At 46.1% G+C, this 10,363-nt stretch overlaps 1 protein-coding gene across 1 annotated transcript; it reads left to right on the top strand.

The window, feature by feature from the left end:
- Nucleotides 1-8,740: 8,740 nt before the first annotated feature.
- LOC117546195 (trace amine-associated receptor 8b-like) lies at nucleotides 8,741-10,008 on the top strand. Its single transcript, XM_034216345.1, has 2 exons — nucleotides 8,741-8,913; nucleotides 9,189-10,008. Exons 1-2 carry the CDS (start codon nucleotides 8,741-8,743, stop codon nucleotides 10,006-10,008), a joined length of 993 nt encoding a protein of 330 aa, XP_034072236.1.
- The last annotated feature ends 355 nt before the right edge of the window (nucleotides 10,009-10,363 follow it).

The following is a 10,363-nucleotide window of genomic DNA, read 5'->3' as shown; positions in this document are numbered from 1 at the left end:
CAAACTGCTGACTCATGCTGTGCAGATGCTCTTCACCTCCTCACCTTCGTCAAATCCACCTGCCAAGATGATGGAGTCACCTGAGTGCAGTGTGCATGTTTTTTTAAATTCACACAACATCCTTAACCCTATGCAATCTGGATTCAGATCAAAGCACAGTACTGTGACTGCCAGTCTGAAAGTCTTAGACGATATTAAGGCTGCTTTGGATACAAAATCTGTTTGTGTTGCATTGTTTATTGACTTAGTCAAAGCATTTGACACTGACTGTAGATCACCACATTATAATGTTATGTTGGTGTCTCGTTTCGGTCATAACACCATTTGCTGGTTTCAGAGTTATCTAACCCAGGGGTTCCCAACCCCCGGTCCACGGACCGGTACCGGGCCGCGGAGGTGTTACTGCCGGGCCGCGAAATAGCTGTGAGTTTATCGTATTATTTGCAGAATTATAAATATATAAAAATATTTTATCATAATATTTTTTTCAAAAAGTGTTTATTTTTCGCACCTATACCAGTCATATTATTTCATCAAGCCTGGTTAAACTTTCACTAGAAAACCATTGAAAATGGCTTTTATGATGTTCCGAGGGATTCGGCGGCTCAGCCTGGCATCAGCCTCTCGTAGGAAGAGGAGCAGCACACAGGAGACAACCGTTTCATTGCAAGCTGTCAGTGAGGGTGTGGGAATGCCTGAAAAGAAACAAAAGCATCTCAAGTCATTTGTTTGAACGTTCCAGCTGTCAAACTTAAATATACTGATGTAAATATACTGATTTAAATATAGCCATAGCCACTGTTCCTTATTCTACTTGTGCTCAGTTTTTCTCCGTCTTTTCTATACTCTATCATCTGAAGCCCTTTGACAATAACAACTCAACTCTAGAACATACATCTTGATTATCATTTGCATCTCTAATAATGAAACATGTTTGTGACTCGTGACTCCAAACTTGATAGAGCATTAATCACAGAAGTTGTGATGAATGCTTGTTTACTTGGATGCATACAAGTTATAAAGTTGGCTTTTTTCACTATTAAAAAGCAGTACCTTCAAATTGTTGTTAAAAGGAAGCTACTGTTCATTGTATTGGGTTTATTGAGCAGTCAATATAATGTAATGATTTGGTACAGCAAATGTTGCTCCCTAGCTAGCTATCTAGCATCAATCCTGTGTAGGGCACAGCATCCATGTGCGATTTGAGACAACGCTACCTGGTTGAAATTCACACAATGTGCAAGTGTTTACATTATTCAACAAGACAGCGTTCAAAGGGAAGTATTTCAATTGAGACACAGCAAGGGACTCGCACCAACACGCACGAGTGGCCGGCGCAGGTGCAAAACAAATCACAAAGAAGCTCAGAACACAAAGGGGGTGTTATCTAAATATTTGCTGCAGGCTAATGCACTTTAAACTTTTTTAATGAATTGCAACTGCATACAAAGTATAATTCATAAGTTTGTCTTTTCAGTGGAAGATGCAACTATTTTCATCTCCTCACAGAGTTTGCATCATGTGTTGATGTTTGGATCTTACATCATATGTTTGCTTTGCAGCATGGAGGATGTCCTTTACACCTCTGATTGGGAGGATCCCTCTGAGATGAGAGTTTGAGATCATCTGACATGAACACAAGAAGGTGTGAATCCTTAATGAGAGCAATAACTATCTGCTGATGTTTGTTGTGTAAAGTTCCTGACAAAAATCCAGTCTAATGGGCTTCATTAGTCAGGTACAAAAGTGTGTGTGTGTGTGTGTGTGTGTGTGTGTGTGTGTGTGTGTGTGTGTGTGTGTGTGTGTGTTTGTTAATGTAAAAGCTAAAGGAATGGAGAAAAAACATATTGTAAGATGCACATATTTACCATAATTTGTTAGTAATTCCTTGTCTCACCACACAGTACATTACATTACATTGCATTTAGCTGACGCTTTTATCCAAAGCGACTTACAATAAGTGCATTCGACCAAGAAGATACAAACTTGAAGAAAACAGAATCATATCGAGTACATCAGGTTTCATAGAGCCAAGACATTTCAAGTGCTACTCAACTGGCTTTAGATAAGCCAGTCCTTTGTTAGTATATAAGTGCTTTGTTAATAATTTTATTTCTCGGCCGACGGGGGTGACCCTCAGCTGGTGGAGGAGCTGAACTCCTTCTACGCCCGCTACGAGACGGGGCCAATGGAAGCAGCCACACCATTACACCCTCCTGCCCTTACGGCCCATCCACACAGCGGCGTGCGTTGTCGCTTGCCGGCGGGCGTGTCTGAAACTCGACCAACAACCAATCACATGAATCTCCCGCCCCTGACACACAAGCAGCGGTTTGATTGGCTACACTGCAAAAAAGGGTCAAAGTACTGGCAGCAGCGGCTGCCAAACAAAAACCCTTAAATTAAAGTAAAATACTTTAACTGAATAAAGTGAATAAGCCATTAATTTACGGGAATTGTCCTTAAAGATTTTACAGGAAAACACTGTAATTTTACAGATTAATAATAAAATAAAAGTACAGCACTAATACTTTAACGTGCAAACATTGTAATTTTACAGATTTATCCTCTCTTTTTACAGTCAATAACCTTTCATAAAAGTACAGCACTATGGGCAAAAAACCCGTAAAAAAACGATCAAATGACTGGCAGCAGCGGCTGCCAAACAAAAACCATAAAATTAAAGTAAAAATAATTTAACTGAAATAAAGTGCAAAAGCAATTAGTATACAGAAATTGTCCTTAAAGATTTTAGAGGAAACTTTCCTCTCTTTTCAAAATCCATTGTCTTAAAATGTTACATTGAAATACCTTAAATAAAGTTCTGATGAGAAAAACAGTTTTTTACATTTTTTTTATTAGATTTGTATGATCAAACACTAAAATAAATACAGAACCTAAAGTTCTACAGCTAGAATACTGTTATCTTACAGCTTTTTTCTAACATTTTCCAATCAAACAGGTTCAACAAAATGTAGGTTCCAACCAATGGATAAGTTGTTCACTCATCCTCCTATCCCAAGTTTGTAGGAGAAAAGTCGGGGCCGGACGGAGTCTCGGGACGGGTCCCAGGCCATCATTCCCATCCTGCTTGAAAACATCCACAATCATCCCGGTGCCGAAAAAGAACACCATCGGCTGCCTAAATGACTACCGTCCAGTGGCACTCACCTCCATCCCCGCTAACGTTTTTGAGAAGGTGGTCCGTCCCCACATCGTCTCATCCCTCCTGCCCGGACTGGACCCCCACCAGTTCGCCTACAGGGCCAACAGGTCCACGGAGGATGCCATCGCCACAGCTCTCCACTCTACCCTGTCTCATCTGGAGAGAAGTGGGAGCTACGCACGGATGCTCTTCGTGGACTTCAGCTCGGCATTTAATACCATCCTCCCCGACAGACTGGTGACCAAGCTATCAGTCCTGGGAGCAGTTGCGGCCGGCCTATAGAGTGGCAAAGTCCCTCCCCTTCCGGTGGACCATCATGGGACCTTATTTCGGAAAAAATATGTATTGAAGTCAATGGAGAGAGAAAGATTATCTTTCGATCCCGTTTGAATTGTGCCACGAATTACACATATGATGTTTGTCAATTTAAAAGATAATTTTGCCAGTAAAAAAAAAATAATGTGTCGTAAAACTGTGAAGTAACACATTTTTTTGTGTGAAACGCTCAAAGAACTACATCTCTGCTCTCGCACAACAACACAGACGTCACCAAGATGGCCGTCACTACTGTCTTGCTAAACAAGGGATCGACTACCCTCACTATCACCACAATGAAACACATCCAGAAGAATGTCATGCAAAGCTGCTTGCCTGCCTGCCTTCCTTTGATTCTCTCTGAACTGCCTGATATTTGTAATGTTTAATGTCAACTGTAGGTCTTCACCTAAAATATTTTCCACCAGTCGCCACTGCCTGGGAGTATCCCATTCCTTGTGCCTATGGATTAAGGACTTCCTGACTGATCGCCCCCAGAGGGTGAGGATAGGCCCCCACACCTCCACGTCCCTCAGTCTCAGCACCGGGTCACCACAGGGCTGCGTGCTGAGCCCCTTACTATACGCCCTCTCCACCCACGATCTCGTCCCCGCCCACACCAGCAACTCCATCATAAAGTTTGCTGATGATACCACCGTGGTGGGTTGCATCTCCGGGGGTGACGAGACCGCGTACCAGGACGAGGTGGAGCAACTGTTAGCGTTGTGCAAAGTAAACAACCTGCAGCTGAACAAGCTGAAAACCCAGGAAATGATCATTGACTTTAGGAGGAAGAAGACCGACATGCAGCCCCTGTACATTGATGGAGGCTGTGTGGAAAGAGTCTCAGTGTTCAAATTCCTGGGCGTTCACCTGGCGGAGGACCAACACCATGGCGACCGTCAAGAAGGCACAGCAGAGACTCTACTTCCTGAGAATACTCAGGAATTACCACCTCAGACAGGACCTGCTTGTGTCCTTTTACCGCTGCGCCGTGGAGAGCATACTCACCTACTGCATCTGCGTGTGGTTCCTCAGCTGCACAGCCGCAGAGAGGGGTGCGCTCCAAAGGGTCGTCAACTCGGCCCAGAAGATCATCGGGTGCCCTCTCCCCTCCCTGGAGGTACTGTACAGCTCTCGTTGCCTAAAGAAGGCAGTCAAACTTTGTACGGCTGCGCTCAGGCAGGCGCTTCTGTACCATGTCTTCCCGGACAAACAGACTCAAGTTTAGTTTCTTTCCCAGGGTCATATGTGCACTAAACGCTGCTAATATTTAAAGTTATCATGTCTTCCGTGCAATAATCATGTCTTCCGTGCAATACGAGGGGAATCGTGCAATTTAATTTATTATTTATTTATGTACATATTCCCTTTCATGTCTATTTAAGTCCCATTTCTTGTTTTTATATTGTCTTGTTGTTTTTATATTGTCTTGTTGTTTTTATATTGTCTTGTTGTTGCGCGTTGGCCCCTTGAGTTCACATTGTAATTTTGTTGTACTTGTACAATGACAAATTAAAGATCTTATCTTATCTTATCTTATTCCACCATTTTGGAGCCAGGATAGCAAACCGATGTGTTTTTGCTGATGGGAACTTGGGTCCCCCTCGCAGTGCGGGTGCAGCGAGCCGTTTGGCTGATGCAGAGCGGAGTGCACGTGCTTGGGTGTACGGTTTAACCATGTCCTGGATGTAGGGACCAGTGAAGGGAGCGGAGGAGCGGTTTGGTGTGGGAAAATTTAGGAAGGTTGAAGACCAGACGAGCCGCTGCATTCTGGATGAGCTGCAGAGGTCGGATGGCACATGCAGGTAGACCAGCCAGGAGGGAGTTGCAGTAGTCTAGGCGTGAGATGACGTGAGCCTGGACCAGAAGTTGCGTCGCTTTCTGGGTCAGGAGGGGACGTATCCTCCTGATGTTGTAAAGAGTATATCTGCAGCAGCGGGTTGTTGCAGCGATGTTTGCGGTGAAGGACAGGTTGTTATTTAGGGTCACACCCAGATTCCTTGCAGTCTGAGTTGGGGAAACAACAGAGGGGCCGATGTTGATTGTTAGGTTAAGAGTGGGACTTTTCCAGGATGAAAGAGCAGTTCAGTCTTGTCAAGGTTGAGCTTGAGGTGGTGAGCAGACATCCACTGAGAGATGTCAGCTAGACAAGCAGAGATGCGTGCGACGACCTGGGTTTCTGAACGGGGAAAAGACAGAATTAATTGGTGTCGTCAGCGTAGCAGTGGTATGAAAAACCATGCGGGCTAATGACTGATCCGAGCAAGTTTGTGCACAGAGAGAAGAGGAGGGGACCAAGGACATAGCCCTGAGGGACCCCTGTAGTTAATTGACAAGGGTCAGACTCGGACCCTCTCCAAGTTACCCTGTAGGTGCGGTCTTTGAGGTATGAGGTGAGGAGGGACATCAGGAAGATACGTCCCCAGCTGACACAGAAAGCGACTCAGGTTCTGGTCCAGGCTCTCGTCATCTCACGCCTAGACTACTGCAACTCCCTCCTGGCTGGTCTACCTGCATGTGCCATCCGACCTCTGCAGCTCATCCAGAATGCTCGTCTGGTCTTCAACCTTCCTACATTTTCCCACACCACACCACTCCGCTCCTCCGCTCCCTTCACTGGCTTCTGGTAACTGCTAGAATCCACTTCAAGACACTGGTACTTGCTTACCATGCTGCGAATGGATCTGGCCCTTCGTACATCCAGGACATGGTTAAACCGTACACCCCAGTGCGTGCACTACGCTCTGCATCAGCCAAATGACTCGCTGCACCCTCGCTGCGAGGGGGACCCAAGTTCCCATCGGCGAAAACACGTGGGTTTGCTGTCCTGGCTCCAGGATGGTGGAATGAGCTCCCCATTGACATCAGGACGGCAGATAGCTTGCACATCTTCCGGCGCAAACTGAAAACTCATCTCTTTCGACTCCACTTTGAGCGATAGATTTATTAACGAAGCACTTTTATACTAATAAAGGACTGGCTTATCTAAAGCCAGTTGAGTAGCACTTGAAATGTTTGGCTCTATGAAACCTGATGTACTTATATGATTCTGTTTTCTTCAAGTTTGTATTTTGTTGGTCGAACGCACTTATTGTAAGTCGCTTTGGATAAAAGCGTCAGCTAAATGCAATGTAATGTAATGAGGGAAAGTGCAGAGCCTGAAACGCCAAGTTATATCTCACACAGGCTCCGCCCTCTACTGGACTCTATGGGTACTACCTCTCATCATACTATGTGAGCATTCATCAACAGATATCTATAACCGTGGCCGGCCCCCTGGGGCGGACCTACCTGAATGCGCACGCAAGCCCACCGTATATAAGGCGGCCTCGCCTCCTGACTGTCATCCTATTCTCTTCAGCGAGCAAGGAAACAATTGAGCACTAAGACAAAAGACAAGAAAGTTTAAATCATGGACTCACCACTTTTAGAGCAACGACCCTGCTCTTCGTGCCCGGGCTTGATCACAGGTGCCGATCTCCACCGCCGCTGCCGATCTCCACTGCTAATCTCCACTGCTGATCTCCACTGCCGCTGCTTTGAGTGCCTGGGGCCTGACCACGCGGCGGCCGGCCTGATCCAGTCCCCGGCCTGCAATGCCTGCTGTCTGATCTTGCGGCTCAGCCGCCGGCGTCTGGAGCACTTCTGGCGCAGTATGTCTCGCCGGAAGAGGCAGAGGACCGGGAACTCGAGGTGGTGGAGATGGAGGAGCAGGATGTCGGTGTGCCCTTCATGTTCACCATGCCAGCGGGCTGGGTGTCCCCGTTCATCGAGGAGGAAGACAACGACACCTGGTTGTCTGATGCTTCCGGGGGCCGGCCTCCAGGAGGGTCCAAAGCACAGGTCTGTGCGGCAGGACTTCCCGCCGGTGATGAATATGGCGGCGGGGCGTGCAGGCTTGCCGCTCCCCCCACCACTGCCACCGAGGCAGTTGAGCCGCCTCCGTCAGGGCTTCTACAGCCCGGCTCGGCCTTCGTTTCGCCCCCCTTGCCAGATATCTGGTAGTGTGTGGAGGCAACGTGGCGACAGCCACTGAGAACGAAGGCTCCAGTGGCAACATGGGCGGAATTCTAAGGGTGCAGGGTCCCGGTTTGCCCCCCCTTGATGAGAGCCTGGCGGCCCATCTGCTTCCGCAGGCAGCCGGTTGGGCAGAGGGGAGGAAGCCTCTGCCGTGAAATCCTGGAATATCTGGATAAGATGTTCAGGCTCGGGACGCAGATGCCAACACGCCAATAATCTTGGCGTGTTGGGTGTCTCACTGATCACCCCTCAGCAGGACTCACCCCTCAGCAGGACATCCCCGCCTCCAGACGGGAGCGATTATTCGGACTGCTGCCTGGGCCAGATGGTAGATGGTATGGCTACCGCAGCTAGACGTGTGATGTCCCTGGCCACAGTGGCGTTGCGTCAAGTGTGGCTGGGTCTGACCGCACTGTCCAAGAAAGACCGGGATGATCTCCTTGGGGCCCCCGTATCCACAGAAGGGCTCTTCGGGTCGATCACCTCGGTCACCCAGCGCTTTAGTCGCTTGGAGGAAGAGCGGGCGCAGCCTAGCCGCATGCTGCCACTGGCTCGTCCTCAGGCTCTACCTCTGGGGGGGAGAGTGCTCGTTGGTGGTAAGACAGAGAGAGAGGTGCCGGTATAGAGCCCCCGTGGCTCCCGTTGCTCCCTCTGCCTCCGCGGTTCGTCCCGGAGAACCGGCTCAATACCGGCACTCGCGGGGACGGGCTGACCACTGGCGGTGGGAGGAAGCGTCAGCTGCCAGAACTTTCTTGGGGCGAACAAACAGTCAATCTCATTGGCCTTCCCAATCTCTTGCCTTTATATAGTTTTTGTTTCAAAATAACCCTGGAACAACCAGGTTGAATCAAGTTGGCTTCATTGACCCTTTGACCATAACTCTGAGGAGCCACTCCCACAATGTAACTTATCAGCATGGCCCACTTGGTTTCAATACTTCACAACAAATGTTAATCTTTTAAGATTCTTTACACTGTAAAACCACTCTTGGTGAGAAGGAAAAAGTGGGCACCATAATCAAATAAGATGATCTCAATGCCGGGAATTACGAAGAAAATAAGTTGCATGAAAGTGATGAAGACTGAGATGAAGATGACTGCAGAAAACAAAGTAGAGCTTAGGGATTTCAGTCTTAGCTAGAGAGAAAGTAATAGTAGGGGCAGGACGGATGAGAAGAGATATATCAACGTTGAGCTTTGCCAGAACACAGCAGCTTCTCAACACGTCTCTCTGCAAATGGAGACTTCCCAAAGAGATGAACTCTGCTTTCCACAACTCTTCAACAACTCCTGCAGGAAGCCTACGCCAGCTCAGTCAGATGTCCTGCTCGCTTACATCCTGCAGTCCTTCATCGCTCTGATCACTGCAGCTCTCAACCTGCTGGTCATCATCTCTATCTCCCACTTCAGGCACCGACAAACTTTCAGCTTAAGCTTGTATATGTTCATGATTGAAAATTAATATGATTTAGCAACGCATTCCTTTTAATTAATGTTTCAGATAATAGTTGTGCTATTTTAAATGATCACATATTCAAACCTGACGTTGTGTGAGAAAATAGTTGAAGCAGACACTCAACAACAAATGCATATCCATTCAAATGCCTTTTTTTGTGTTTTACTGCTGTTTGTTGTTACAAGCTATTGTTGATAATCTTATTTATGATGATATTCTTCCTTTCCAGGCAGCTCCACACCCCCACTAACCTCCTCATCCTCTCCCTGGCTGTCTCAGACTTCCTTGTGGGCCTATTTTTGATGCCTGTTACAATCCTTCTAACAGAGGCTTGCTGGTACTTCGGTGACCTGATGTGTGTTCTGTATAATATTGTTGATTTTGTCATTACCTCTTCTACGGTTGGAAACATGGTGCTCATATCCATTGATCGTTATGTTGCTATATGTGACCCTCTACATTACACCATCAGAGTAACTCTGAACAGAACAAAAATCTGCATCTGTCTTTGTTGGATTGGCTCTGTTATCTATAATTGTCTAATTTTAATGGACTTTCTGAGACAACCTGATTCACATAATTCTTGCCATGGAGAGTGTGTAGTTGTGAATGACAATATCACAGGAGCTGTGGACTTAGTTGTTAACTTTATTGCCCCCATTACTGTTATCATAGTTCTGTATATCAGAGTGTTTGTGGTGGCTGTGTCTCAGGCTCGAGCCGTGCGTACCCATGTTAGAGCTGTCACTATGCAACGTTCAGTTGGTGCAACTGCTAAGAAATCTGAGATGAAAGCAGCCAGGACTCTTGGTGTTGTTGTCCTTGTGTTTCTAATATGTTTTTTTCCATATTACGCTCCATCCCTTATAGGTGAGGATATTGAAAATAGTAGTTCAACCTCAAACATTGTAGTCTGGTTGCTGTATTTTAACTCCTGTCTGAACCCAGTGATTTATGCCTTCTTATACCCCTGGTTTAGAAAATCTATCAAGCTCATTGTTACCCTTAAAATACTTAAGTCTTACTCGTGTGATTCTAAAATACTGTAATGATGGGTTGAGATATATTCTAAAAAACCTCTGTTCAAATGGACATATTTTTGCTATTGTTGCTGAGTCAGAATGCAATGTGTAATGGCTGAAGAAAGATTAGACATTATTTAATGTAGTAAAACATATAAGATATTAAATAATTTAATACAAAATAAAACTGGAAAATATTACATTGTGTGGAAGAAGTAGTCGTTTTTAACCTGTGTTGACTTCAGTTTGACCAGTATTCTGGTAATGATATGTTCATTTGTTCATTTAGTAAACAATATGCAGTACAGACTGATTGAGTATGTCGTTGTATGTCACTGTGCAACTTCAAAGGAAAGACAGAGCTGTCGCACGTGTGTGTGTG

Source organism: Gymnodraco acuticeps, unplaced genomic scaffold (assembly GCF_902827175.1).
Source record: "Gymnodraco acuticeps unplaced genomic scaffold, fGymAcu1.1, whole genome shotgun sequence".
Lineage (NCBI taxonomy): Eukaryota > Metazoa > Chordata > Actinopteri > Perciformes > Bathydraconidae > Gymnodraco > Gymnodraco acuticeps.
The sequence above is the reverse complement of the archived record's forward strand: the minus strand, read 5'-3'. Positions and strand labels throughout refer to the sequence as shown.

What these genes read in the sequence shown, in the direction of transcription:
- LOC117546195 (XM_034216345.1), top strand. Translation starts at nt 8,741, where the DNA reads ATGGAGACTTCCCAAAGAGATGAACTCTGCTTTCCACAACTCTTCAAC. An exon ending in ATCTCTATCTCCCACTTCAG is followed by an intron (nt 8,914 to 9,188) that starts GCACCGACAAAC and finishes CTTCCTTTCCAG; the next exon opens with GCAGCTCCACACCCCCACTA.